This window comes from Carettochelys insculpta, chromosome 7 (assembly GCF_033958435.1).
Source record: "Carettochelys insculpta isolate YL-2023 chromosome 7, ASM3395843v1, whole genome shotgun sequence".
Classification (NCBI taxonomy): domain Eukaryota; kingdom Metazoa; phylum Chordata; order Testudines; family Carettochelyidae; genus Carettochelys; species Carettochelys insculpta.
In genome coordinates this window covers 69,624,449-69,651,453 of record NC_134143.1, presented here as the reverse complement: position 1 = coordinate 69,651,453, position 27,005 = coordinate 69,624,449, and the positions used below count along the sequence as shown (strand labels likewise).

At 46.2% G+C, this 27,005-nt stretch overlaps 1 protein-coding gene across 2 annotated transcripts in view; it reads left to right on the top strand.

Moving 5' to 3' along the window:
• SORCS3 (sortilin related VPS10 domain containing receptor 3) overlaps window positions 1–27,005 on the top strand; it is a 477,486-nt gene that overhangs the window by 119,204 nt on the left and 331,277 nt on the right. For both annotated transcript variants that reach the window (XM_074999210.1, XM_074999212.1), the window contains exon 2: window positions 25,104–25,171. In XM_074999210.1, coding sequence (XP_074855311.1) covers window positions 25,104–25,171 — 68 coding nt within the window. The remainder of the gene's footprint in view (window positions 1–25,103; window positions 25,172–27,005) is intronic.

The window sequence follows — 27,005 nt, the reverse complement described above, 5'->3', positions numbered from 1 at the left end:
CTCTGGAGTAGACTTGAGGGAGCTGGTGGAAGCCACGTTGCTTGGGTCTGTGGAAGCTAAACTGGACAGAACATCAGGAGTTGTCCTATAGGAAAGAAATCTGCATTTTCAGGATGAGCTAATAGGCCTCTTGCCTCTCTCGTGTATTGTGCTGTGGGGGTGAAGATGATGATGAAGATGATTTAAAGCCTGGGCAAGTAGCTCATCAGCTCTTTGCCACCTCCCTGTAATTCAGAAGGGTTGCAAATGGACTGCAGATGGCTTCACTTGGCTGTCCATGTATTTTAAACTGTTCCATAGTGTTCGGCCAATAAAATGACAGGTTTACTATGGTCATGCAGATTTCTCCTTTAATCAAATACAATTTGCTTTCGGAATGGGAACACTCTGCCATTGATCTAAAAATATCCCACGCTCTTCTGTTTTTTTAGCACTCTTGAATCATGTGGCCAGGTCCTGGGTGGCTGGGTAGGCTAGTGGTTAGATCCTGAGTAGGCAGACCAAAATAGGGGTGGAGAGGTGTGGTGGCCCCTGCTCACTGTGGTCCTGACCCAGGGACCCTGAACCACTCCCTTGTTATTCCTTAAGTTTGGGGTGTGGCCCCAATAATCCAAATTTCCCCTTAGCTGGGGTCTACTGGGGAGTCCATCCTTTTCCCAAAGGGGTAGCATCTGGTTTTTTTTGCCCATCACCTAAGCCTAACTTCTTCCACACCAGTTTTTGATTCATGGATTTCTGACCCTCTTCTCCTCTTGTTTACTGATCAAAATCTTAACACAGTCCTAGAGTGCATCAGGAGACCCTTTCTGTTCAAAGGTAGTTCAGTCTTGCGTTCTCCCTCTTGAATCTCTTGTATAGCATAAAAGCAGAAAGTATGTCAAAGGCCATCTCTACAAGTCACTTGTGCTAGATACCAATCTGCTGGAAGCTTTCTTGACAGGTTGGGGTGTTCCCAATGATGGTGGGATGAGAAAAGCTTGGGTGGTTCAATCAAGCACCTCAATTTTCAGACTTTAAATGGCTCCTGGTGGAGATGAGTTGGAACTTAGAGATCTTGATCCTGCAGGTCCCAGAGGGCACTAAGGCTACGTCTACACATGAAGCCAACATCGAAATAGCTTATTTCGATGTAGCAACATCGAAATAGGCTATTTCGATGAATAACGTCTACACATCCTCCAGGGCTGGCAACGTCGATGTTCAACTTTGACGTTGCGCGGCACCACATCGAAATAGGCGCTGCGAGGGTACGTCTACACGCCAAAGTAGCACACATCGAAATAAGGGTGCCAGGCACAGCTGCAGACAGGGTCACAGGGCGCACTCAATAGCAAGCCGCTCCCTTAAAGGGCCCCTCCCAGACACAGTTGCACTAAACAACACAAGATCCACAGAGCCGACAACTGGTTGCAGACCCTGTGCCTCCAGCATGAATCCCCAGCTGCCGCAGCAGCAGCCAGAAGCCCTGGGCTAAGGGCTGCTGCCCACGGTGACCATAGAGCCCTGCAGGGGCTGGAGAGAGAGCATCTCTCAACCCCCCAGCTGATGGCCGCCATGGAGGACCCGGCAATTTCGACGTTGCGGGACGCGGATCGTCTACACGGTCCCTACTTCGACGTTGAACGTCGAAGTAGGGCGCTATTCCGATCCCCTCATGAGGTTAGCGACTTCGACGTCTCACCGCCTAACGTCGAAGTTAACTTCGAAATAGCGCCCGACGCGTGTAGCCGCGACGGGCGCTATTTCGAAGTTAGTGCCGCTACTTCGAAGTAGCGTGCACGTGTAGACACAGCTTAAGAGATGTTGTAGGAGGAACTAAGTCTGTGTCTACACTAGAGACTTTAGAGTGCCACAGGTATAGATGCTGCTGTGCCATCTCTTTTATAGCTGCTGTGTGCTCATGGGGGAGAGCTCTCCTGTTAGCATAATAAATATACACCCAACAAGTGGTGGTAGCTCTCTTTTTGTCATAGCATGGTGCATATTGCCACTTATGCTGGTGAAACTTACGTTGTATAGGGAGGTGCTTTTAACACCCCTTGGAGCGACATAAATGGTAGTGCAGACATGATCTTACTGGAGTGAGGAACTTCCCACTAGCAGGCCATTTCCTGTTTTTCTGCATAAGCACTTGGAGACTTTCACACAGATCTGAGAAGTTGTATTGGCCCTTCATCACCAGATAGGTCTTGTAACCAAGGTCTGTTCCCACTGCCATCTACATGGACCTGGGGAAGCCACTCTTTCTCTTCAGTCAAGGCTCTTTAGAACAAGAACAGACCTAGCAGATACACGGACTAGATTTTCATTTCAAATCCAGGGTCATCTTTAGTCTTCTCCACTCATTTCAGCTCACTGTGCATTGTGCAGCTCCGATGGAGAGCTCCCAGAAGTTACAAAGTCTGTATTGCACTGGATTATAGTTGGCAAAGACCTACAGGCTCTGGAGACTTGATGGTATTGGCTGAAATGGAAGGCAAGCCCAGCTGTGGTGGCTGGTGGCGGGATGAAGGAATGAGATTACATCCTTGGATGTTTGAGTCCATAACAAGCCCTTCACGAAGCAGACTGCAGTGTTTCCCTTGCAAACTCAGCCTTGTACACTTCTCATCCCTTTGGGGTAAGATGTAGGGTGATGAACTAGTTTGGGTTCTAGTGAACCAGGAGCAGTGACCAGCCTGTGGTTATTTTATCAAAAAGTTGTTGGGGAAATAAAATTCAACCAAAGAAAGAAGCAGTTGAGTTTGGGAAGAGGATTGTGGTTCAAGATGTTCCGTATTACAAACTACCTTATTTTCTAGGCATTACTCGGCTCCTTCCTTAGTTCAGTTAAGTTGTTTTTTTTCTTTATAAGATGATAATGTACATGCTTTATTTAAATAACTGTATTTTTCAAAAACAGTGTTATTATTATGAAGCTAATTTTTATTTTGTATTTCTTAAAAGAGGGACTCCTAAAAGGTGTCCATATAGGGATTTTTTTTAAATATGAATTCTTTCAAGAGTATTTATTTTTTCAGTTCTATAAACTCTTCTGATTTGCCATGTTTTCACAAAAAAGATCTATAGTCAGTTTGGTTTCTCATAATATTTTCTTCTAGTTTTCAAACCTTAAGCATTGATTTAGGTCAGGAATACTCCAAATTTCTCCATTTTATCTCTTTTCTGTAAGGTTAAGTGAGAAGCAATCCTATTCCATGTTTGTCCTAGTTTTCTGGCTTATCTTGCTTTAGTCTCTTTCAACATTTGCTCAGTTATGTCAGTTTTGAGGACTGTACTTGATTTGGTGACTGTCTCTTTTCTGTTGGTTTTATGAGAAACAATCCCCATTCTAGACACATCCCACTTTCCTGGCACAGCCAAATCCTTTCCTGCTTTAAGTAACAATAAGAAAAAGTTGTATACAGAATTTTTTGGTCCTAGCTCTTTCCTTTTAGGAGGAGTTCTTGATCAAACAGATGAACTCTCTAAATATTGTGGTGGAGCTCCGGTCATGCACTCTGGGTCCCAGGTGACCTTTTAGCATGCCTCAGAGGCTCACAGTGACCCTCACACTGCCTCTTGTCTTTCCAGAAGTGAAGGACTCCACTTACCCAGCCATTCTCATCACAGGCAAGTCTTTAGCCTGGGGTAAAACCTCTCCAGCAGATCTTGCTTCCCCTTATTTCTGCCAGGGGCAGTCCCCTTAGGGCATTGGAAGTGGTGGAAGGAGCACAGGCCAACCCATTGCTCTGGGCACCAGCCCAAGGACCCAGAATAGAGGCAGATGGTGGGGCATCTTCTTTACCCCAATTGCAACAGCCTTTTTCATGGACCATTTCTCTATCCACTCCTGCTGTCCCCTTCACTCAGGTATCTGGCTGGGCTTTCCCCAAACCTCTGCTCTCTCAGCACTTCCTCCACTCCTGGTCCACTCCTCTTCTCCTTCCCTCCTTATGTTACTTGGTGAAGCCTTTAAGGTGAACCTCCTGGTCTTAACTGAGTGCCGGTGTCTAATTAGCATGCTGCTATGAACCAGCTCTTACTGAGTCTTAGAGGCTGGCAGTGTAGCTTATCCCCTCCGCCCTACACCCCACTTTTTGACAAAAAGCTCATGTAATCAGCAAGAGCAGACAGTACAAATACCCACTTTTGCCAAACAAATCAGTATGGCTGGGACAGGGCTTAAAAATGGAGTGTCATGGCTATACCAGGGTGCATGATCACTCTTCTCTTGGGGCAAAAATTTAAATGGTGGGACATCGTGATGTTTGGACAGGTCTGGACAGGGTTTGGCATATCATGAGCACCTGTCATCCTCAGCAGCTTTCTAAGCCTGCAATTGAATCCAGAAGCGGGACGGTCTCCCGGTTTTGTAGTTTGGGAAACAGAGAAGTGAAAGTCAAGCAGCTGGTCACCTGGCAGGGCCAGAAATGGAAACCAGAAGTTCTGAGTCACCACCACCCCTTGTAGCCCCTAGATCACACACTCTCCTTTTCCAGCAACCCATTGCTATTCAGTAACATAACGTGACTAGTGAACTTCAAGATGGCCCCATTCATGAAGAGGTCAGTGCCTTTGCTTTTTGTAGGATGAAACAGAGAGACACTGGTGGGCAGCCAGTTCTGCAGATGCCCTTTCACTGCCCACATCATCCTGTCCATGTCTGCAGAGTGCTGGCCTTTTCCTCAAAGTGCCTCAGATGCCAGTGTGTCAGCCCTTTGGGCTTTCTGAGACAGAAAGTGGTGCTGAGACAGAAAGACGGCCGCTGCTCAGCCCGTGTGCTAAGGACCCTCAGTGCTGTGAACGCATCACAGAGCATTCCAGGTATGTCCAGGAAACCTGCTCCTTCCGTGCTGCTGAGGGGCCCGTACACACCACAGCCATTCATTCTTTTGCTGCCTGGTGCTGAGGCGATGACAGTGATGTTGGAGCCGATGTGCGGGAGGGCCAGCAGTAAAAGGGTTAAAGGAAATATTGATCGTTCCCTCCATAGACAGCTTCCACCTGTCTGTATGGAGAGCAGCTGCTTCCAGGAGGGACCCTTGAGAGTTCTGAGCTGGCCAGCCCCTCCCTTTTCAATGCAAAAGATGTTGTTGGTATTCATGGAGTTGGCTGATGTAGCTGTCAGTGCAGGTTTCCATTACAGATAATGAGACAAGATGCTGCCCTGTGTCTGCCCCCACTACCGTATGCTTACCGTGGAGAGCTGAGCTGCTAATTGCTAGCAAATTTCACATGCATCCTCACAGCTGGCTTTCGTAAAGAGGCAGCTGTATGGTCCACTGGGCTGAGATGGGGCTCACTCATGAGGAGACCTGAATTCTAGTCCTGCTGCTGCAGAATTGTCTCTTCCTTTGTCGTCTGCTGTTTCAACGGGGTGATGGCAGTAATCGCCTTTGGTAAAGTTCTTTAGTGTGTGTGAATGGAAGAATGCCAAGCATTTCTGGGGGACAATGGGGCTTTCTCTTTAAAACATAAACAGTGTTTTTAAATGTCCCAATCATATTGGGAAGGGGCAGGAGATCTGCAGTCCCAGAGATCCAGGAGTTCATTGGGTCGTCTTCTTCTCAAAGCTTCACATCATGAGCTTAGTCTTAGACTCCAACCTGGATACCTTTCTGGAGGCTGAGCATTAGTAGGGGACAAACTCCATAAAGGGCTCACTGGGGGAAATTCTGTAGCTGTATTATACAAGCAGGCAGATCGGATGTCCAAATGGCACCTTCTGGCCATAAGCCCATGAATCTCATATTTTTTTAAAGGCAGTTCAGGTAAGGTGAACATTTCAGTTTATCTTGTAGGTGGGATTGGGAAGAGGAACCAGCTTGCCAGTGCTGAGAAGTGAAAACCTGTCCTCGTCCAAAGAGAAGGCATGATCTCCCCCCACACCACCCCATGCCAATTGGTTCAAACCATTGGCCTTTCTCCTGAAGTGTGATCAGCACAGCCAAATCCTTACACCTGCATGGAGTCCCTCCCATGCCAGTGGACGAACGAGGCCATCCAATTAGGTCCTTGCGGAGCAAAATAATTTGAAGGTGTCTATGTCCATCTTTATTCATCGTACGCTTTTAGGTTCAGGGTATGTTTGAGTCACCAGTGGGACTTAAGCTCATTCTCAAAGTGAAGTACAGGCTTGAGAGCTTTGCTGAGTAAGGGTGGATTTAGGCACTTGCTTAAAGTAAATCATGTGCTTATGCACTTTGCTGAATTGAGTCCAGGAATTGTTTTGCAGGATCAGGACCTCTTAGGTGTGTGTATGTCAGGGGTGGGGGAAGGGGAAGGAGGAATGTCACAAAATTAGCCTCTCTTGCAAGTTCTCTGGAGCTTTCAGGCTTGAACAGGTCTGCAATAGTGGGTGGGAGCTTCGTTTATAACTGGGAAAGGATAAAATTAATGAACTTTGGAGCAGGTACTGGAAAGAGCTACTAAGATTATCAGGGAAGCAGAGATCCTACCCTGGAAGGGAGAATATAAGAGGTGGGCTTGTTTAGCTTAGTAAAATGAGCATTGGGAGGGTATCTTATTGCTCGTGGGAGGAGGACACCAGGACAGTACAAGAACTACTGCAGCTAAAAGACAGTGTTGACACAGGAGCACACGGGTATAACCTGGCGATGAACAAATTCAGGCAGGAAGCTAGAAGAAGGCTTCTGACCATACAAAGAGAGGTTCTACAGCAGCCTCCCAACAGGCATAATAGGATGTAAACAACCTAACTAGTTTAGTTTGAAGATGGAGTTTGTTAAGTTTATGAATAGAGTTAGAGAATGTGTTTGCATGTTTCACCCCAGGGACTGGGCTCAGTGACTCAGCGTCTCTCCCCTCCATTCCTTTGTTCCTACTGCTCCTTTGAACCAGCCCACCTGAGACTACAAGGCTGCAGGGCAGTGGTGAATCTAACGCTCAGTCATTTGACTTTATTCTGCAGTGTAGCTTCTCCATGCCCCTTTCTGTAATCTGCATTTGTCGCGTGGGAACCCGCACTTCTGAATTTCTTGACTTTTATGACTTTGAACGGCTGAGCCATAACGTGGCATTAATGTAGATTCGTATTCAACTTCCCCTGTTTTTCTCACCATTTTTTAAAGTAACAGCGTACTTAAGTCTTTAAGAAAAATTGCCCTTGACAGCTTTAACTGTGCCACTCCACGTCTCCTGGCATAGACACTAACACGAGGTATTTTTGAAGTGACGAAAAATGCATTTTTCTGTTTACTGAACTAGGAAATGGATGAATTAATTTTGTTCAAACTTACCTTCTCATCCTTCCAAATGCCACCTTGGGCGGAGACCAAAATCTGTCATTTTGTTGCAAAGAAATCTCATTTTTCCTGAGAAAATGGTGTGTTTCTTTCTGAGGACAAATTTACAAAAGCGTGTCTTTCATGCAAGGTCAGATTTGCATGAAGTTATGCGAGTATCTCTCCCCGCTTTCTTTTAGCAAATTCTCCAGTAAAAATTGGGTGTTCTGTACAGTGTTTCAAAATTTTTGGCAGAAGACGCTCAGCTGGAACCTCTGCCAGTGAACTGTACTGGCTGCGTCCTTCTTCCAGAAGCACTTCTTACTTGTCCCCTTAGGACCTGGTAATTGGATGCTTTACAAAGAGAAGATGAAATACTGATTTGGATGCTGCAGGTTGAACTTCTCTTGTCCGGCACCCTCAAGACCCAACCAGTGCCAGACCAGAGGATGTGCCAGACCACAGGAGATCAATATTGTCTAGCAGCTTTACCAACACTTCCACTGCTCACTGGGCTCTTAGAAGACATTTAGGTGCAAATTAGAGCTAAATGGCAGCACAAAACACTGAAAGCCAGGACTAGTGGCTGTAAACAAACTTCAGGGGACTGTGGGAAACTTGGCCACCCCCATGAGAAGCAGAAATCCGGCTAATTTAAATAATGCCAGACCGCAGATGTTGCCAGACCAGGAAGAGCCGGATTAGACAGGTTCAACCTGTTGTCTGGCACAGAGGGAGACTCACATTTAATTCCCTGGTCAACTGACAACCTGAGTGACTCTGGCCAATCACTTGGGTTGCATCTACACTTGGAGCTGGGGCATGATTCCCAGCTTGAGTAGACACACTTCACTCTGGCTCTACTGTCAGTGTGCAGGCTCAGTGATCAGAGTAGCCTTGGTAGTATGGCCAGTGGAGAGCAGCTGGCTTGAGCTAGCTGCCATGAGTACAAACTCTTCACATCTCCTGGGAACATCCAGCCAGAGGTACTGCTGCCGGAGCTATCCTAAGTAAACCATTCTTGTTAGTTCACTGGCTTGATGAGAGCTTGTGCAATATGTCACTGGGGGGAAGAATCACTCCCCTGATTCCAAGTGTAGACATGGCCTAGTCTTTCTGTGCCTCTGGTCCCCATCTGCCAAACTGAGTTAATAGCTACAATGCAGCAATGTGTTTTGAGGAAAAAATGCATTGAAGATAGGCTTTTAGATGATGTGGCAATGGAGAGCCATACAGATATGACTGAGAGTGGAAACTGAGGCACATTTAACCTGAGAAAGTAAATGCATGGGCTTATTTCCATCAGGTCCATCTCTTTCTTCAGAACCTCTGTGAATTCCCAGCTCTGACTGGTTCTAGTGCAGAAGTACTGGTATTTCCTTAGATTCAGAATAATATCTTGCTTTTATATATCTCCACAAAGATGAATTAGTACCCCTTTGTGGCGTGCAAACTGAGGCACAGAGTTTGTAGTAGAAGCTTGGAGCCCTGATTCCTGTTTCAGGACTCTAGCTGCCAGACTTTTACACCAATTGCTTTTCTGAATATGTTGACTTCTCCATATCTCAGATGACCCTTCTTGCCATTAAATGCAGGTTTTGCTGTCAGGGGAGGAGGACAAAGATGTATATTACGTCTTTTTGGATGAATTACAGTGCAGCTGGGGGCAGCAGTGATTCAGTGTTACATGGACAAAGCGAATCCCTGGCCAATGAGTGGACGCCATCTGTATGTTCTCTACGCACAGCTGGTGGCTTGAGCAGTTCACAGAGAATGACTGGAGAAGCACAGTGACTTTCATTTCATGTTTGACAGTGACTGGAGCATTAACAAACCCACCGAGAGCTGGGTTTCAATCTCGGGGTTTCAGGTTTCTGTCACATTTTCATCTGTGATGATCACTGTCGCTTGGACTCGGTGTGGGAGGAGCTGAGGCATTTGCTGTTTAATTTAGGCCCCAGTTGTGCAAGCACCTTTTCTGTTGCATGAGGCATGGAAGGAATCAAGCAAAAAAAAAAAAAATATATATATGGTATGAAACTGTATATGTGCCATCTGAATTTCTGTGCAGATTTTTTTTTTTTTTGTCCAATGATTTTCTGCTTGAACTGAGTATCAGAGAGGTAGCCATGTTAGTCTGTGTCCTCAAAAACAAAGCGGGTCTTTGCCCATGAAAGCTTATGCTCCAAAATATCTGCTAATCTGTAAGGTGCCACAGGACTTCTCGTTGCTTTTGCTAGAACTGAGCAGAACTCAGTATTTCCTTCTCACAGAAGTTCTGATATTTAGACATTTGTTTTCACCTTGAATTGGGATGAAAAGTTGAAGCACCAAATCATTTTTTTGCATATGGAAATGTTCAAAAAAAATTCTGTTCAGCCACGTCAAAACACTTTTTGTTTTAATTTACTGCAGTGAATTCTGCAAACATTCTGCTTTGAATTAGTTTAATGCTTCACTGCATTCATTTATGATGCCATGGTGCGTCTCGGGTGATGGAGACAACAGAATTGCCAGGACCCTGAGAAAGGTGAAGGGGGTGGCTCTGCGCTCCCGCAAAGGGTGCAGTCTTGGGCAGAAGAGATGGGGCTTCAGGGCACCAGCCCTCAGCACCACCCACTGTGCACTGCTCTGGGCTCTGGCGTCCATAATGGTGTTGGCAGCCAGGAGTCCCGGGCTCTTTTCAATTGCCAGGCTCTCAGCATTTGCCCGTTTTGGCCTCCCTGCTGGCAGTCCTCTTCTTGGAAGATTTAGTGCAGCAGCTTACACCCTCATTCTTCTGGATGGCACTGGCTTTCTGGCCAAACTACATCTTCCCACAATGCACCATATGGCGTAGTCAAAGAGGAGACAACAGTGGTACATGGGAGCATGAGTCCAATTCAGGAGCCCTACCCATGGGAGAAGGAGGGGGCACGAAACACTCAAATTACAACTTCCATGAAGCAATGTGACACCACAGGCAGATACTAATTAATGTCAAACTGGCTCAAAACAAAATCTTTCAGTATAATTCAACATAATGAAATATTTCAGTTCAGCTCTAAACTATCTCGAATGTAATATTTTGCTGAGATTTTCCTGGTTGAAAGCATTTTTTTCCTAATTTTTTGAAAAATCAATGTTAGCTGAAACTTCACTTTCTCATCAAAAAATCACTGAGGTGGTAAATTCCCAAGCTTTAGTTGCTTCTCTGAAATGATACTGGTCTTCAGAGTCTTACCTGCCCTGGCAGTTCATCACATCTCAAATCCCGGTCACCCTCTTTCCTGGCATCTACTATTTTTCTTTTTAATGAGCACTCCACTCTGTAGCTCATACCTCTAAACTTTGAGTTCAGCACATCTCCCGGCTTGGGTCCTAGTGCTGGGAGCTGTTAAATAATCTTTGAGCTGGGATGTGGTTCCACAGAGTTAAATTGCAGCACAAGCTCTGCCTGCTCGCAGGCGGGGGTATGGGAAGATAATTGGAAGGAGGCTGAAGCAGGCAAAATGGCAGGGCATCTTTCTTTTCCTGTCAGGTTTCCTGCTTGAACGTAGGGGGCGAGATGCATGTCACAGCGTTAGGAAGAAGAAAAAGAAGAAAAAATATCAGAACTAAGTTGCCCATGGCTTTGTCCATGCTGTCTTAGCAGAGGGGAAGGATTAGGCAATATGATCCAGTGTGACTGGCTGAATCAATAAAAATAAATTATGAGTTCTTTGCCATCACCTCCTATAATGCGTGGCAGAGGACCGTTAAATCATATTTCCACCAGCCTGTGGAGACGGCATTTATGTTTAACCGAGTTACACAAAGATAAAGCACAAGCTGCTGTTGTTTTAAGTCGTCTAGATGTCTTTTCTTGCAGGAATGCTTGTTTGCTCGCAGCAGGGCCATCGAGAAGCACTGGCAAAGATACTTTGGGGAACAATTAGGCCTTGTCAGAGGAGTGGCTTAGATAACGTACTATGTCTTTTCCATCTCTGACTTCTATGGTTCGTGCTGCTTGTGAGCTGTTGTGCGCCACGCCCCCCTCCGTTTGTTTATAATAGTTTGCTATTCTCCCCCAATGTGCTCCCCCCGCCCTGTGTTTTGCTGTTAGCTTTGAAAGAATAATGGTCTTCTTGCAAGTAATGGTACAGAGCTTCTAATGACTTGAAAGAATCAGGGCCTCTCCCTCATTTCCCAATATCGTGCCCGAAAGATAGCATAGTGCTTCCTGGCCTCATATCTTACCCCAGCAGCTGGCCTGGGTGACCCTCCTACCGCCTCTGTTGTACCAGCCTTTTAAAGGTCCAGCTTTTGGGTCGTACTCAAATGGCTAAATATATTCTGGGTTGCTTTTGTCTCAGAGCCAGAAGGGATAGTCAAGGAGGGGTTGAGAATTGCGAGAGGACAGGCTGTTTTGCTTTCCGAGGATATGGTGGCTTGTGGAAAGATGGGCACCAGCCTCAGATGAATAAGGACCAGGAGAGAGGAACAGAGGGTTTCTTTGTGAAAGTGAAGGAGGGAGCCAGGTAAGCTCCCCATGAAATGAAGAGGGCACCTAGCTAGTCTCAGGAACACTGAGAGGTAGAAAAGGCCACAGGGTTCTCTTGGGGTAAGCGGAGGGGAGCTCCAGATAAGGGACCAGGTGAAAAAAGGGGGCAGCTGAGGGTAATGCTCATAAATGGGTAGTGGGCTGGTATGTAGTGGGGTGTATAGCCTGGTAAGGTAAATGAGGGCCTGAGAGGCCAATTAGATTACCTGGTGCCACCTGTAAGTGAGCAGACCAGGAATTGTTGAGCGAAGCCCAGCTGATGAGGGGCTGGGGTTAGCACCATAAAACCAAGAAACTGCAAGCTTAAAGTAGGCTGGAGGGGCTGGAGGCTGTGGTCACTCTCAGGGAGGCAGGATGTCATGAGAGACAATGAGGCAGTCCAGAAGGAGATAAGCCCTGAGATCCTGTCCTGATGCATTACACCAGGAAATGATCTGAGCTACCAGCTTCATTGACCAGTCTCACCAAAGTCAGTGAGGGAGGATGGGCTTGTGATCAGGGCACTGGACTGATGTTTTAAGAGATTCAGTTCGTCTTCCCAGTTGTGCCCTGGCTTGCTGTATTACTCTGAACAAATTGAGAGTTAACCTTTCTTTGCTTGAGTTTTCCTCCACAGTAAAACAAGGCTGTTTCGTGTCTTCCTTACAGTACTGACTATGCAGCAATTAATATATGTGCAATGTGTTTTTTATTCCTTGGATGGAAGGTTCCACAGTAATACTTAGTTCCTCTGTACTCTCTTTCCAGCAGGGAATTGTATTCTTAAGGCATTAACTGGTACAAACAAGCAGCTGGGATAAATGAGTGCAGTGTCATTGAATATGGTGGGCAAATAAACTGGGATATAGACAGAGCCGAGTAGAACTTCACAATCATGCCTAAAAGGAGATTGTGTGAGAATCACTTTTGAGGAAGGAATGGGAAACATTTCCTCTGCTCATGATGCAAACTCATAAAATGAGACCAATTTCATTTCAAAGCCCCCAAGGCCTTAAACTGAAGTTTAAGTGACACAACAATGGGTGAAATTTGTGTGGTGTGGGATTGGACTGTGCATGTTTTTCACCATGCTGGGCCCCTGATATAAGAAAATTCTTATGAGCAAGTTTAGCTAAGATTAATGGGTGCCATATGAAGAGAGATTAAAAAGATTGGGACTTTTCATTTTAGAAAAGAGGAGATTAAGGGGGACTATGAGAGAGGTCTATAAAATCATGTCAGGTATGCAGAAAGTGAATAAAGAAGTTATTTACTTGTTCCAACAACATAAGAACTAGGGCTCACCAAATTAAATTAATAGGCAGCAGATTTAAAACAAGCAAGAGGAAATTTTTCCTCATGCAGCACACAGTCAACCTGTGGAACTCCTTGCCAGAGGATGTTGTGAAGACCAGGACTTTAACAGGGTTTATAAAGAACTAGATAAATTCAGGGAGGTTAGGTCCATCAATGGCTATTAGCTTGGATGGGGTAGGAATGGTGCCCCTAGTCTCTGTTTGTCGGAGGCTGGAAATGGATGACAGGGGATGGGTCACTTGATTGCCTATTCTGTTCACTCCCTCTGCGGCATCTGGCACTGGCCACTGTTGGAAGACAGGATACTGGGCTAGATTGAACTTTGGCCTGACCCAGTATGGATGTTCTTAATTTCTTATGGTCTAACTTTTAAGTGTGTGAGGTAGTAACTGACCTCCACAGGACTAAAATTAAGCAGACGTTTTAGAGTCTTGCTAGGTCAGCTCCTGGAGGAGTAGATCGTCTACTGTGCAGCTTTTTGTAGGTGATAGCAACCAGTTTAATGGCCAGATTAATCCCTATTGAAACTACATTATAGTCAATGGAAGATTTGGCTGTATTTTTTTTAAGACTATAATGCAAGCTCTCCTCAGTGCGGAAGGCCCATGGGGAGCACTGCCCATTAGCTTATATTTGCATCAGTCCCTTGTGTTTTACCAGTAGGTGCAGCTGCTTTCACTGGAGGCAGGGAAATACAAATTAAATAGAGGACAGTTTCCTCACCTAGCATTGTGTGAAAAGGTTACAAATGTTGTGGAAAACAAGTATTTAACTTGCGAATGGAAAAACGTACCCCAGCATTTAAGAGCGTCAGAGGGAGAGCTGTTATATTTCATAGCTAGAAGCTCTCCTTTCTCTCTCTTTTTTTTAGCACTGGACCCTGCCTGCCCAACACTCTTTCCTTAGCTCCTCATTAATTACATTCTGCAAATATGCGGTCAATGAACTATGTTCATCTCCAGGCTGATAAAGCCGGATGGCTGAGGATGGGGATGAATTGCACACTGCGGATCAGTGCTGGCTTCTCAGCTGTCTTCCTAAAGGGATAACACATCTCTGTCTCTTGCTTTCTAATGAGGATGTCACCTTGGTGCATGAGAGTAAGTGCCTTTGATGTGACACTTCTCAGTTGTTCTGAAGTTCTGTATCAAGCTGCTGAAGGAATCAAATGTTGTTTCACTCTAATTTGTTGGAACTAAAGGGCCATACATCTCGGTGGGGGTATACAAAGAGCACTTAGCTAATTGAGAGGTGGCAAATCTGGGGGAAGATGTAGTGAACTAAAGGCATTTTCCTTCACAGTAAAATGTTAGGGCCAGGAAAGGTTCTTACTCCCCTGACAGTGTTCAGGGCCTTGTGAGCCCTTGTGTTTTCAGAGATTCCTGGTATTTCTTCCATGCAAGAAGAATTCCCCTGTGCTTTGTGGTTTCCATATGGAACAAAACTGAGGCATCTGTGGCACATTTAGGTCAATTTTGGGATTCTTTCTTGTTGGCTTCTTTTTCCTCCCTTTCTTTTGGTTCAGAGTAAGGGCCACCAGATTGACTAATCTCAGCATCTGAACGCCTCTGTCTTGAGACGTGCATTAGGCTTGCCCTGGATGCAACTGTGTAAGCTTCCTCGTGCTGTCCATGCCAATGTGCTTTCACCTTGATCCAGGAGTGCCACCTCTAGTGAGCAAAAGAGGATTTCAGTCTCAGCGCTGGGCAGGGCTGCTGATAGAGGCAGGGCTGAGAAATGGGGCTGCTGCCCCAGGGGCCAGGGATTTATAAGGGCCTAGGGCCCCAGGCTGCCACTGTGCTACCTCAGCAGCATTACTAGCCAGAACCCTGGGCCCATTAAGTCACCAGTGGAGCCCCGGGCAAGCATGTGGCCCCAAAGGACTGTTTGGAGGAGATTAGTCCACAGCACTGCCCCTTGTACCCGAGGCCCTTACCCTTACAGTGGCCCTAGAGCTGACTTCCCATCCCCAGGGGCCACCAAGGTCTCTTGTCAGCCATGGGGTAGGGAAAAATTTTGTGACCAGAACATCATAGTTAAGTCAACCTAATCCCTAGTGTAGACACAGCTAGGTCAATGGAAGAATTCCTCTGTCAAATGAGCGATAATCTCGGAGATGCAGATTAGCTGCACTGGTGGAAGGATCCCTTTCACTGCTATAAGAAGGATCTAGACAGTGGCGCCATCGAGGCTGTAGCATAGACATGCAACTTGTACAGAAACTCTTTGGATCAGGAATTGTCTTTTAGTCATGTTTGCACAACTGGGTCCAGATCCATGACTGAGGTTCCTAGATGCTGCTCTGTTCTAAATACCAGAGGGGTAGGCCTGTTACTATTTATCTGCAAAAGCAATGAGAGGTCCTGTGGCACCTTATAGACGAGCAGATCTTTTGGAACATAAGCATTCACGGGCAAAGACCTACTTCGAAATAATTTTGAAACAGCAGATGGCTAATTTCAAGTTCTATAAATGTCATTCTATGAGGAATATTAGATATTTTATAAATATTTTGGAATAGGATCTGTATAGACAGGGATTGGGGCTATTTCCAAATAAGCTGTTCTGGAATAGCTTATTCTGAATTAATGCTGCTGGGCCGTGTCTACACTAGCCCCAAACTTCGAAATGGCCATGTAAATGTCCATTTCGAAGTTTACTAATGAAGCGCTGAAATACATATTCAGTGCCTCATTAGCATGCAGACGGCCGCGGCACTTCGAAATTGACATGGCTCGCCGCTGCGCGGCTCGTCCCAACGGGGCTCCTTTTCGAAAGGACCCCGCCTACTTTAAAGTCCCCTTATTCCTATGAGCAGATGAGAATAAGGGGACTTTAAAGTAGGCGGGGTCCTTTCGAAAAGGAGCCCTGTCGGGATGAGCCGCGCGGCGGTGAGGCGCATCAATTTCGAAGTGCTGTGGCTGCTCGCATCCTAATGAGGCGCTGATTATGTATTTCAGCGCTTCATTAGTAAACTTCGAAATGGCCATTTGCATGGCCATTTCACAGTTTGGGGCTAGTGTAGACATGGCCCTGGGTAGTCATAGGCACTTACAACCCGTTTTCTGTCTTTTTATATGCTTCCAGGGGCTCTAATCTGAAGTAGGCTCTGTTGTGTGTGGACACTCTCTTTTGGAATAAGTTTTGCTTATTTTGGGGCTTTCTTGTAGGCTACATCTACACTACAGAGATCTTTCGAAAGAAGCCATTCTGGAAGAGCTCTTTCAAAAGAGCTTCTTTCAAAAGATCACTTCCACACACGAAAAAGCGGATCAAAAGAGTGATCTGCTCTTCGAAAGAGAGCATCCACCTAGCCCCCACTCTTTCAAAAGAATGGGCCAGGGATCAGAAAATCAGGCTCCAGGAGGACTGCTCTTTCCAAAGAGGGGCCCGGTGGAGCATCTACCCAAGAAGCTTTAGAAAGAAGGAGCTTTTCCTGAAATGGGAAAGGAAGAGCGATTTCAAAAGGAGCATGGTGTTCTTTCAATTTAGTTTTGAAACCACACTTTGTGTATAAACACTCTGTGGAATCTTTTGAAAGAGCCCCCTTCTTTTGAAAGAACTTCCTAGTATCTGTATAGACGCAGCTGTAGCATGGACGCATCACTCTGGAATAGTTTATTTCTGAATAATAACTCTGGAACAACTCTGTAGTGTAGACAGACTCTCACTGAGTCATGTGTTACCTCATGGGAGTCATATGAGTGGGTGGGCACCAGGGGAAATTACTTTGGCCACAGAGTCCATGTCTCAGGAGGAAAGGAGAGTATCAAGTGAATGAACGGCAATGCATAGTTCAATCAAGAGAAATGAAGCCTTTCAATTCAGGAATATAGACGTTTTTCATTTTGATTGAAAATGCCAGAATGAAACATTACTCTATTTCCAACCCACTATTACTCAGAGAATTTGCTCTGGTGAAAAATTTTGATATTTCAGCTTTTCATCTCAACGGGGGACAAAAATGCAATTTCAATGTGCAGTGGGGCTGACGGCCACTGTGGGCCTGTGGAAAAGGTTAGAGGGGGCCCAGCTGTATGTCCCTGGAAGTGGCAGAGCCTGGGGTGGAAGTGGGGGGCAAAGCAGTCAGTCCTTCTTGCCATCCAGAGTGCAACACTGCCCCCCACTCCCCCAGCCATCAGAACTTGCAGAGGGTGACACTCCTGTGGCATTTCAAAGGGACTCACAGTTCCCAGTCTCCGATGGCTGGTCACTCTGGGTCCCTTAGAAATGTTGGGCCCTTATGCTGTTGCTCCCCCTGGCACCTCGTTACTGGGCTCGTCAATATTAAAATTTAGCCCAGACTGGAAATTCTCCTTTTCAGAGAGCCCCAACACTTACCCTGTGTTGGCTTGAAGGTACCAACACACCTGGCATATGCACAGGACAGCAAACAGCCTTTGATCACAGGGCCCACCGCATGGGGCAGGATGGGGACAGCCTGGGCGCTGTGTGCTGCACAACCATGCTGGAGACCCCTGTAGAAATTCACTCCATTGAGTAGCCCATGGAGTCCTCCCAGAACAGGGTTGGAGACGTTGTTTCAGAAATGCGTTGACCGGCCTTTGCCTAGGTGGATGGTGGCTGTGCAGAGTGTGACAAAGTCAGCCTTATTCCTGTGCCTCTGGCCTCTGTTCAGTCCGCTGGTCCCCCTTTAAGGGGCTAGCTGCCCTTGCTGGGGTGAGGGGTGGCCTGAGGGGAACCCGCCCCCCCGAGCTAGGTTCCATCCCAGGGATCCTATGTGGCTGCTAGTGAGAAGGGCTGACTCCCTTGGCCCTTGGCACAGCACTGCTTTTGCCTGGGCCACTTTCCCAGACAATTCCCGTGGTACCTTCTCCAGGCTGCAGCAGTGGCAAGTCCCCCCTCTTGATCTGCTGAAGCCCTTTACTCTCCCTCCCTGGCTTCTGATGTTCCTGATCCTCTCAAACCTGCTGTCTCCCACTGCTCTGGTCTCCTCACACACTTTCCTCACCCTTCCCACTGTGAAGGGCTTAAAGGCCTCTTATTACACCAGTCATGGAGTCAGCTGACCCCAGTTAGGCTAAGCCTTCTCCTCCCCAGCTGCCTGTTCTTGCCCTGCTGGTGCTCGGTAGGTCCTTCTGCTTGTTTGGGCTACCTCTGAGGGGCGCTGTGCCCTGGCCCTGCCACAGAAGTCTTAAACAGACCCGATGTCTCTTGAGGATAATGGCTAAGTTCCGTGCCATTTAAAAGCCAGTCCAAACCCAGCTAGGACCTTGGCTGTTTCTTTCAGTCTGAGATGCACGTCTTGGCTGTCTCTCTAACGTTGCTTTGGTAGTACCATTTGTTCCCTTAGTATTACAAGGCAGGGTCATGAAGAAAGGGACTTTCAGAGCCTTCCTGGCAAAGGTTTGTATGTTAAGACTCCCAGCGACCCTCCCTGGTTTTTAAAATTCCCTAACTGATGTATGTGTTACACTTACGGACTCTGAAGTTTCATAAGTGAAAGCTGCATTTTGTGCTGACAGAAGCCACTTCATTAGTGGTTGCTGTAGGAGCATATCTCCAGCATTGTGTGCGTGTGTGATTTGTATGTGTGATATGTGATAGTGACACTGTTGTATATCACTAGAGCCTCAGGCAACTCTTGTTATTTTTTGGGACTCCATGTGGGGTTTAACGGCTAAGAGATTTATGCTTTGCTCTCCCTCCTTTTCAGCTTGGTTTCCAGACATTAGGGGCAGCATTAGGGCCAGACTCTGCTGTGTTACCTGGAGTCAAACCGGAATAGCTCCACTGAACTTGATAGCTTTAATCCAGATTTAAACCAGGAAGGTAAAGCTGCATTTGGCCCATTTAGTGCATAGCTAGCACTGCCCTACTATTTGCAAGTTTTGCTAATGATAAATTACATACTGTAAGGCACAATTACAATGAACATAAAACCCAGCAAGAGCTGTGTAAGGAGCACAGTCCTTACAGAGAGTAAGTGAACACAAAATCCATTTGAAATTACAGGGGAAATTAAATAGGCAGAGCGTAATTACCCTGTTGGAGTCTGTCCAGGATGCTGGGGCTCAATATAGCTCATGCATCTAGGACCTGATCCAGCTCCTATTGACTTCAGTGGAAGCTGGATGGGATTCCTAAATTGGAAAACAAGTACTGTGTCACTATAAGAAAACTCAAACCTTCAAGTGACTTTACATCCCAGGCAAAAGATTGACTTCCCAGTACCACAGGGCCCCCTACCTTTGTGTGGCTTATGGATTCAGGAGTCTGAGGCTACAGCTACCTGGGCAGCCTCTGTCAACAAAACTGAGCTTTTGCTGACAAAAGTGGCTCAGCATCAACACGCTGAAAGTGCTCTCTCGAGAGTTTGTCAACAAAACTCAGCTATTCAGCTGGCAGCATTATACCTCTCCTCAATCAGGTAAAACACCTCTGTCAACAGTGTTGTGTCAACAGAGTGCCTATGTAGACAGCTCTGTTGACAGAGAGGGCTTCCGGTTCCCTGGACAGCCCTGTTTGCAGAGCTTCTGGTCAGCCATTCTGTCAGCAGAGTACAGGGCAGTCTGGCTGCTCTCTGTTGACAGAGTGGCATGCTCTTTCGAGCTGCTTTTATGTGTAGATGCGATCTGTGAACAGAGGTACTGCCAAGGTTTCACTGTTGACGGTGGCCTCTGTCGACAGAGGCTGCCCGTGTAAAGGTAGCCAGACAGAAGAGCGCCAGCTCCTGTGTGACTCATGCCACTAACTTGTGAGAGCTCTCATCTCAGTACAGCAGTCCCTCGAGTTACGCGAGGGTTGCGTTCCCACTCACCCTCGCATAGCTTGAATTTCACGTAGGTCAGGGGCGGCTTTCTCCCCTGGCGGAACTCACGTTCTGCAGCTGGGGAAGCAGCTGGAACACCTGGAGGGTGGGAGGTTGAACTGGAGCCATGTGCAGGGAGTTGAACTGGGGTGTGGGGTTGAGCCAGAGACATGCGCGTGGGTGGTGAGCTGAAGCTGGGGTTGCGCATGGGTGGTGAGCCAGGACGCTGGGGGTTAAACTGGGGTGGGGGATGATTGAACCAGGGCGGGCGTGGAGCCATGTCCGTGTCGTGGGCCAGGCCATGTGGGGTTTGAACCGGGGTGGGGGAAGTGTTGAACTGGGCTGTGTGGGGCCAAGTGGGTTGAGGCAGCGCCGTGGGGGTGGGGTTTGAACCGGGGCAGGGGTGGTGGGCTGGGCTGCAGGGCATTTGAACCGGGCTTGGGGGGGCATGGGATTTTGAGTGCACTTAACTCACCTTAATGTAAATTAATCCAACTCAAAATCCTGCATTTCAAGGATTTACTGTACAGGTTGAACCTCTCTAATCCGGCACTCTCAGGACCTGACCAGAGCTGAATGAGAGAATTTGCCAGACTACAGGAGGTCAATATTATCTAGTAGTACTGCCAACATTTCTGCTGCTTACTGGGCTCTGAGATGACATGTAGGGGCAAATTACATCTAAACAACAGCACAGAACGCTGAGAGCCAGGACTGGGGGCTTGAAACAAATTTTATGGTCCTGCGGAAAACTTGGCCACACCCATGGTAAGTGGTCGTCTGGCTGACTAAAATCATGCTGGATTGCAGATGTTGCCGGGAGAGAGCGTTCCTGATCGGAGAGATTCAACCTGTATGGAGAATGCTGCTTAGCTTCTCAGATCGGACCAGAGCATTACCCTGGAGCGTTTGGAAGTGTCCTAAAAATAAGCCACTCTAGCCAGGGTATTCTTGAGACAGTGGGAATCCAACTCTGTTACATCTACCAGCCAGCAGGTCAGGATAGATGGGAGGATGTTAATCAGGAAAGGCAAACTTGTGCAGCAGCCAGTGACCGGGTCACCATTTCCTACTGATAGTTCTTCACATTGTGCAGAAAGCGAAGTAGAGGATGTAGAGGTGTTTAATTTATAGCATAAAGGGGTTTTTCTTAATTCCCTACTGCGTGACATTGATTTATCGAGTGACCGAGGCTGACTCAAGTCTCTCCAGCAACTGTTCCTTCACGTTCCCTGCCAGAAGCAACTTAACTTGTATTTCCCCCTTAAGTTCTACCCTGGGGGAAATAATGAAGCAAAACAAGTGCAAGAGAGGGAGCGGTAACCACAACATAAAGACGAATGAGTGCTTAAAGCAGCCATCCTATCCATTAACCAAGGCGGAAGTATGTGCCCAAGGGTCTCTTATAGTTCCCTAGACCTCTTCGCTGCGATATGGTCTCAATAAGACAGCACTGCAACCTGGGTCTGTGACAGCGATGAATACATTTGCACTTTTCGCTTCAGCCTTTTGCCCAGGTGGCTGTTAAGCAGGGTGAGGCCAAATTAAGGGTCCAGCCCTGCAAATGCTGTTGGTCGGGTGTATTGCTTCCTTCTGTGAACAGAGCTGGGCAACATTTTTCCAATGAAAAGCCTTTTTATTCGGGAAAAAATGGTCTTTTTTTTTTTTTAAACGGAATGTATAACCGCCGACAACCTGAACCAAACCTGGGGCCTCTGAAATTTAATGCATGGACCTCTACAGTTTGAGCTAAAAGCCAGCTGGCTTTCAGCTATGGCTATAGAGGGGGCTTATACTTTCTCTTTGTAAGAGGTCTAAGGCTATGCCTACACGAGAAGTCTCTGTCGACAGAAGTTGTTGTAGGAAGGGATTTCCCGACAAAACTGCTGTTGACAGATCGTGACTACACATAAAAGCAGATTGAAGTAGCAATCCAATCTGTGGACAGAGAGTAGCCAGACTGTCCAGTCTTCTCTTGACAGAATGGCTGGCTGGAAACTCTGCAAACAGGGCTGCCCGCTGAACTGGAAGCTCTGTCTGCTGACAAAAGGTCCTGGAGCATCTATACGGCTGTGTTGTCGACAGAACACTGTCAAGAGAGGTGCTATACCTGAATGGGGGAGAGGTATAACGTTGCCGGTGGATGTGCCGGCTTTTGTCAGCAAACTGTTGACGAAGCACATATTGTGTGTAGATGCTCCACAGTGTTTTCTGACAAAAGCCCAGTTTTGCTGGGAAAAGCCTCTCATGTAGACCTAGCGTGTAGCACTATGTCGGACTATGAACCACACCCAGCAGATGTGTGGGTTACAAAAGCTTTGCAAAAGGCTGACCAGTTCTCTGAATGTTGCTTAGCATTTTATCTAGCCTATTGTGGACATTTCTTCATTCACCAACCAACCAGAATGTTTGAAAAAGTGCAATAAGCAGTTTCCATTTTTTTGAAAATGGGATTTTGGGGGCCCTGGGAATTATGGGTGCAATCATGAGATTTCAAAGCTTTGCAATAGTTAAAAACCAAACCATACATTGTTACCGTGAGATGCCCCACTAACTTAAGTTAAATGAATCAAATGGTAAGCACTGTGTTGAGCAGTAAGGCTTGGATTTGTCAAGGTACGTAGGCATTTTTCTGCTCAGCATTTCAGCTCCTACAAGACTTAGAAGTCTAAGGCTTGGTCTACAACTACCTAGTTATGTTACCCATTGGTGTAAAAAATTCACACTCCTGGGAGATGTAGTTAAGCCAACGTTAGACATACCATAGAAGCCCCTAGGTTGATATAAGAAAAAGCCTTCAATTGACCTGGCAATCATTTAATGAGGTGTCGGATCTACCACAAAGACAACCACTCCTTTTGTTACTGCAGCAGGTACCTACCTTACCGCACTTCTGTGTTGAGCGGAAGGCTGTTCCCCTTAGCTCTATCAGTCAAGCGGTACCGTCTGTTGCAGGTCAGCCCTGGACTGTTTTGGTGTTGTGTGATTGACTCTGTATTAGACTAGGTCAGTCTAGAGATGTGATGATCCCATGGCACTATGGCACTGACTCCAATACCTGCGACTCATTCTTCAATACCAGAGAGACTTGAAATATGAAGCATCTCCATGCTGAGTGTGCCGGAGACAGTGTAGTGCAGCCATGGACCAGTGGTGCAACAGCTTCCATCTACCTGGGGGCAAGCAACCCCCTGCTATGCCTTATATAACTTCCCTTCCTGCAAAGCTGTCCAAGGCCTTATTCAGCCGGCTACTTAAACATGTGCTTAGGTTTAAGCATGTAAATCCTGTTGACTTTGATGAGTGCGTCTCTGCTAACGTTAAGGAGTCCAGGAAATTGCTCATGGTTATATTTCTTTAAAGGACAGTTCATGTAATCTTTATTTACTTGAAATGCTGAGTTTGGGTCCATTACTGATTTTAAAGTCCTCTGTATGTGAGCAAGGCAAATTGGGATCCCAGTCTGAGCATGTGAACTCTTACACTGAGGAAAAGTCTTATACAAAAAAACAGGTCTGAGCATGCATGCAGAGACAGAATCAGAGCCTCGGCATGCATCCTCTCTCCACTTCTCTTCACTGATAAGAGGAATGTCATTGCCAAGCAGTTCTGGGAACGGAGAAGTCAAGCATGGTTCCTGGTTGGGCTACTTAGCTGCACTACTGCCCTACTTCGTTGCAGATGTGCTGCTGCAATGCAGCCAGTAAAGACACCCTGGGCTAGATCATCAATGATCTAGAAAATGAGGTAAGCAGTGAGGTGGCAAAGTTTGCAGATGACACCAAGTTGTTCAGGACAGTCAAAAGCAAAAGGGATTGTGAAGAACTACAAAAAGATTTCAGCAAACTGAGTGATTGGGCAGCAAAATGGCAAATGAAATTTAATGTGGGTAAGTGTAAGGTAATGCATGTTGGAAAAAATAACCCAAATTACACGTACTACATGATGGGGTCAAATTTAGCTACGACAGATCAGGAAAGGGATCTTGGAGTTATAGTGGATAGTTCTCTGAAGACATCCACGCAGTGTGCAGTGGCAGTTAGTAAGGCAAATAGGATGTTAGGAATTATTAAAAAAGGGATCGATAATAAGACAAAAGATATCATACTTCCCCTATATAAAACTATGGTACGCCCACATCTCGAGTACTGCGTGCAGATGTGGTCTCCTCACCTCAAAAAAGATATATTGGCATTAGAAAAGGTTCAGAAAAGGGCGACTAAGATGATTAGGGGCTTGGAAAGGGTCCCATATGGGGAGAGGCTAGAGAGACTGGGACTTTTCAGTTTGGAAAAAAGGCGATTGAGGGGCGATATGATAGAGGTATATAAAATCATGAATGGTGTGGAGAAAGTGAATATAGAAAAATTATTTACCTTTTCCCATAATACAAGAACTAGGGGACACCAAATGAAATTGATGGGTAGTAGGTTCAAAACTAATAAAAGGACATTTTTCTTCACACAGCGCACAGTCAACCTGTGGAACTCCTTGCCCGAGGAGGCTGTGAAGGCCAGGACTCTATTAGGGTTTAAAAAAGAGCTTGATAAATTTTTGCAGGTTAGGTCCATAAATGGCTATTAGCCAGGGATAAAGTATGGTGCCCTAGCCTTCAGAACAAGGGCAGGAGATGGATGGCAGGAGATAAATCACTTGATCATTGTCTTCTGTTCTCCTTCTCTGGGGCACCTGGCATTGGCCACCGTCGGCAGATGGGATGCTGGGCTCGATGGACCTTTGGTCTGACCCAGTATGGCCATTCTTATGTTCTTATGTTCTTATGGGCTGATGCAAGAACTCTCTCCTGGTGATATAATTACTGCACCTCTATGAGAAATACAAGCTACACTGGGAGGAGAGTTTCTCGTGCTGCCATCACATCAGTGTGGACAGCCCCAAACTTGCATCACCTTGGGGTGTGGGGTTCTTTCACACCCCTGTGTGATGTAAATTAGCTCAGTAGTGGAGACCTGTCCCTAGACAACAAGGCCCATCTTGTTCCTTCCCTGACCTTGAACAACTTCAGCTGTAGAGAAGCCAACTTGCAATGTTAAACAAATTCCTGGTGGCGTATTTTATTTCTAATGCAAAACATCCTGAGGATTAAAATAAATGTTACTAGTTACATGGATGCATTAAGCTAATGATTTTCTTTTTACTGACTTGATCCTATAATGCCCCAACTTGAATGGATAAATGTTAAGCTCTCCTTTGGGTGATATCAGATGCGTTACATACACAGTTGCAGAATCTAAAGGAAGATTCTTTCTTTCTTTCTCTCCTGCAGGTGATTCTCATTTTAACAAAGCTCTACGACTTCAACTTGGGGAGTGTTACTGAAAGCTCGCTGTGGAGGTAAGCAGATTATAGAAATCACAATGAACGGCAGGGAGCAGTTTTCTAGACCTCCTGTCAAATGGGCTGCTGAGTCTCGGAGAACCTGAATTTGCTGTTCTGGGAAAGATGTGGGGTATTCGAACTAACCTGTGAGTTGCTCTCGTAAAAGTCTTTGGTTGTGGGCTCACTAATTCCATGCTTGTAAGATGGATTTTGTAAGAGGTGGATGCACAGGTGGTGTTCTGGTTAAGAGACTTGACTGCACCCTGAGAGATCTGGCTGTTGATCTTGCCGCTGCCATATATTCATCATGGGCCTTCACCAGTGTTACCTGTAAGCTATGCACTTGTGCAGCCACTCAGGAGATATTTCCATGGCAGCCAGCTGATTAGCAAAGCATCCACAGCTAGGCTTTCTGTTTCTATTGATGGTGAACAATTTCACATGCCTCGGTGCACATAACAATTTATTTTGCACACGGATGGAAAATATTGGATGGAACATTGGCCTTCGTTAACACGGCTGAACCTCAGTTACCCAGCTGTTCAATGTTGGCAATAATCCTCTACCTTTTTTGGGGGTCTGCCTTATCTTGTTTAGATGGCTGACACTTCAGGGCAGGAATAGTTGCTACCTCTGCTTATGTACAGCGCTAGGCTGGGGGTCTGATTTTGGCAAGAGCTCTAAGTGCTGTTGTAATGTAAACCATGAAGCAGCCCAGAAGAAAAGCCTATTAGAGATAGTAAATGGCACTTAATAACCCAACCCAGATCAGACCAGTAAAAAACCTAGGGGCAGGGAGACTGGTCTTGGCTAAGCAAGGGAGCCCACCTCACATCTCCCTACAGCTAGTGTCAGCTAGTGTTATTATTTTGCTTTACCATAACACTTAGAAGACCTAGCCTTGGTTGGGGCTGCACTGTACAGACACAGAACAAAAAGGTGGTTTCTGACCCAGCGAGCTTTTCCCTTTCCATCTAGTCCTAACCTATATTTGTCATATAGCAGCCCAAATCCTGAACCCTTGGATACTTGCAGCAAAACTTCCATTCATTCTGTTAGGAGTAGGATTTGGCTCAGAAGAATGTCAGAGAACTGTTGTTTGCGAAGCACGTTTATAGTACCAGCATCTAACTTACCATCCCGATTGATCCTCTCCTCCACCAATGATCCCCTCTGCAAGACAGGCAGGTGTGGCCGTGAGCAGAAGCATGGCTGAAGTCACACGGTGGACTCAGTGTCAGAAACTGAACAAGGAGTTCCAGATTTCTGGACCCAGGGTATGTCTACGCTATCTGGAAGATTGACGTGGTCAGAATTGATCTTCTGGAGTTTGATTTCATGCCTGGTAGAGACATTCAAAATCCAACTATCTGGAGTCGGCAGTCAATCCCTGTACTCCTCAATATCTCATGGAGTAAGATGGCCAAGATGTAGATGGCCAGGTAAGTTGATTGCAGATAAATTGATTCTAGCTACACAATTGGCATAGCTAAAATTACATATCTGCATTCAACTTACCTCCCTAGTGTAGACCAAGCCCCAGGCTCAGCTCACAGTTCCCATGTATTGCTTCCATTACTGCTTTGGGTAGATTAGCCAACATACAGTGAGTTTACTGTTTCTTTTATGACCATTTAATGGCTGTGTTTTCTGTAAGCATTGGAACTCACTCGTCTCATCTGATTCAAATTGCTGAGACTGAGCTGCAATCTTGCTCTGAAATGACAGGGAAATTTAAATAGGCACCCAATATAGACTCATGGAATTACAACATAGGTTTTTTTCTGATAGATGACATGTATAAATGGGTGTGTGTGGGCGGGTGCGTACATGGCACACACAGTTATAC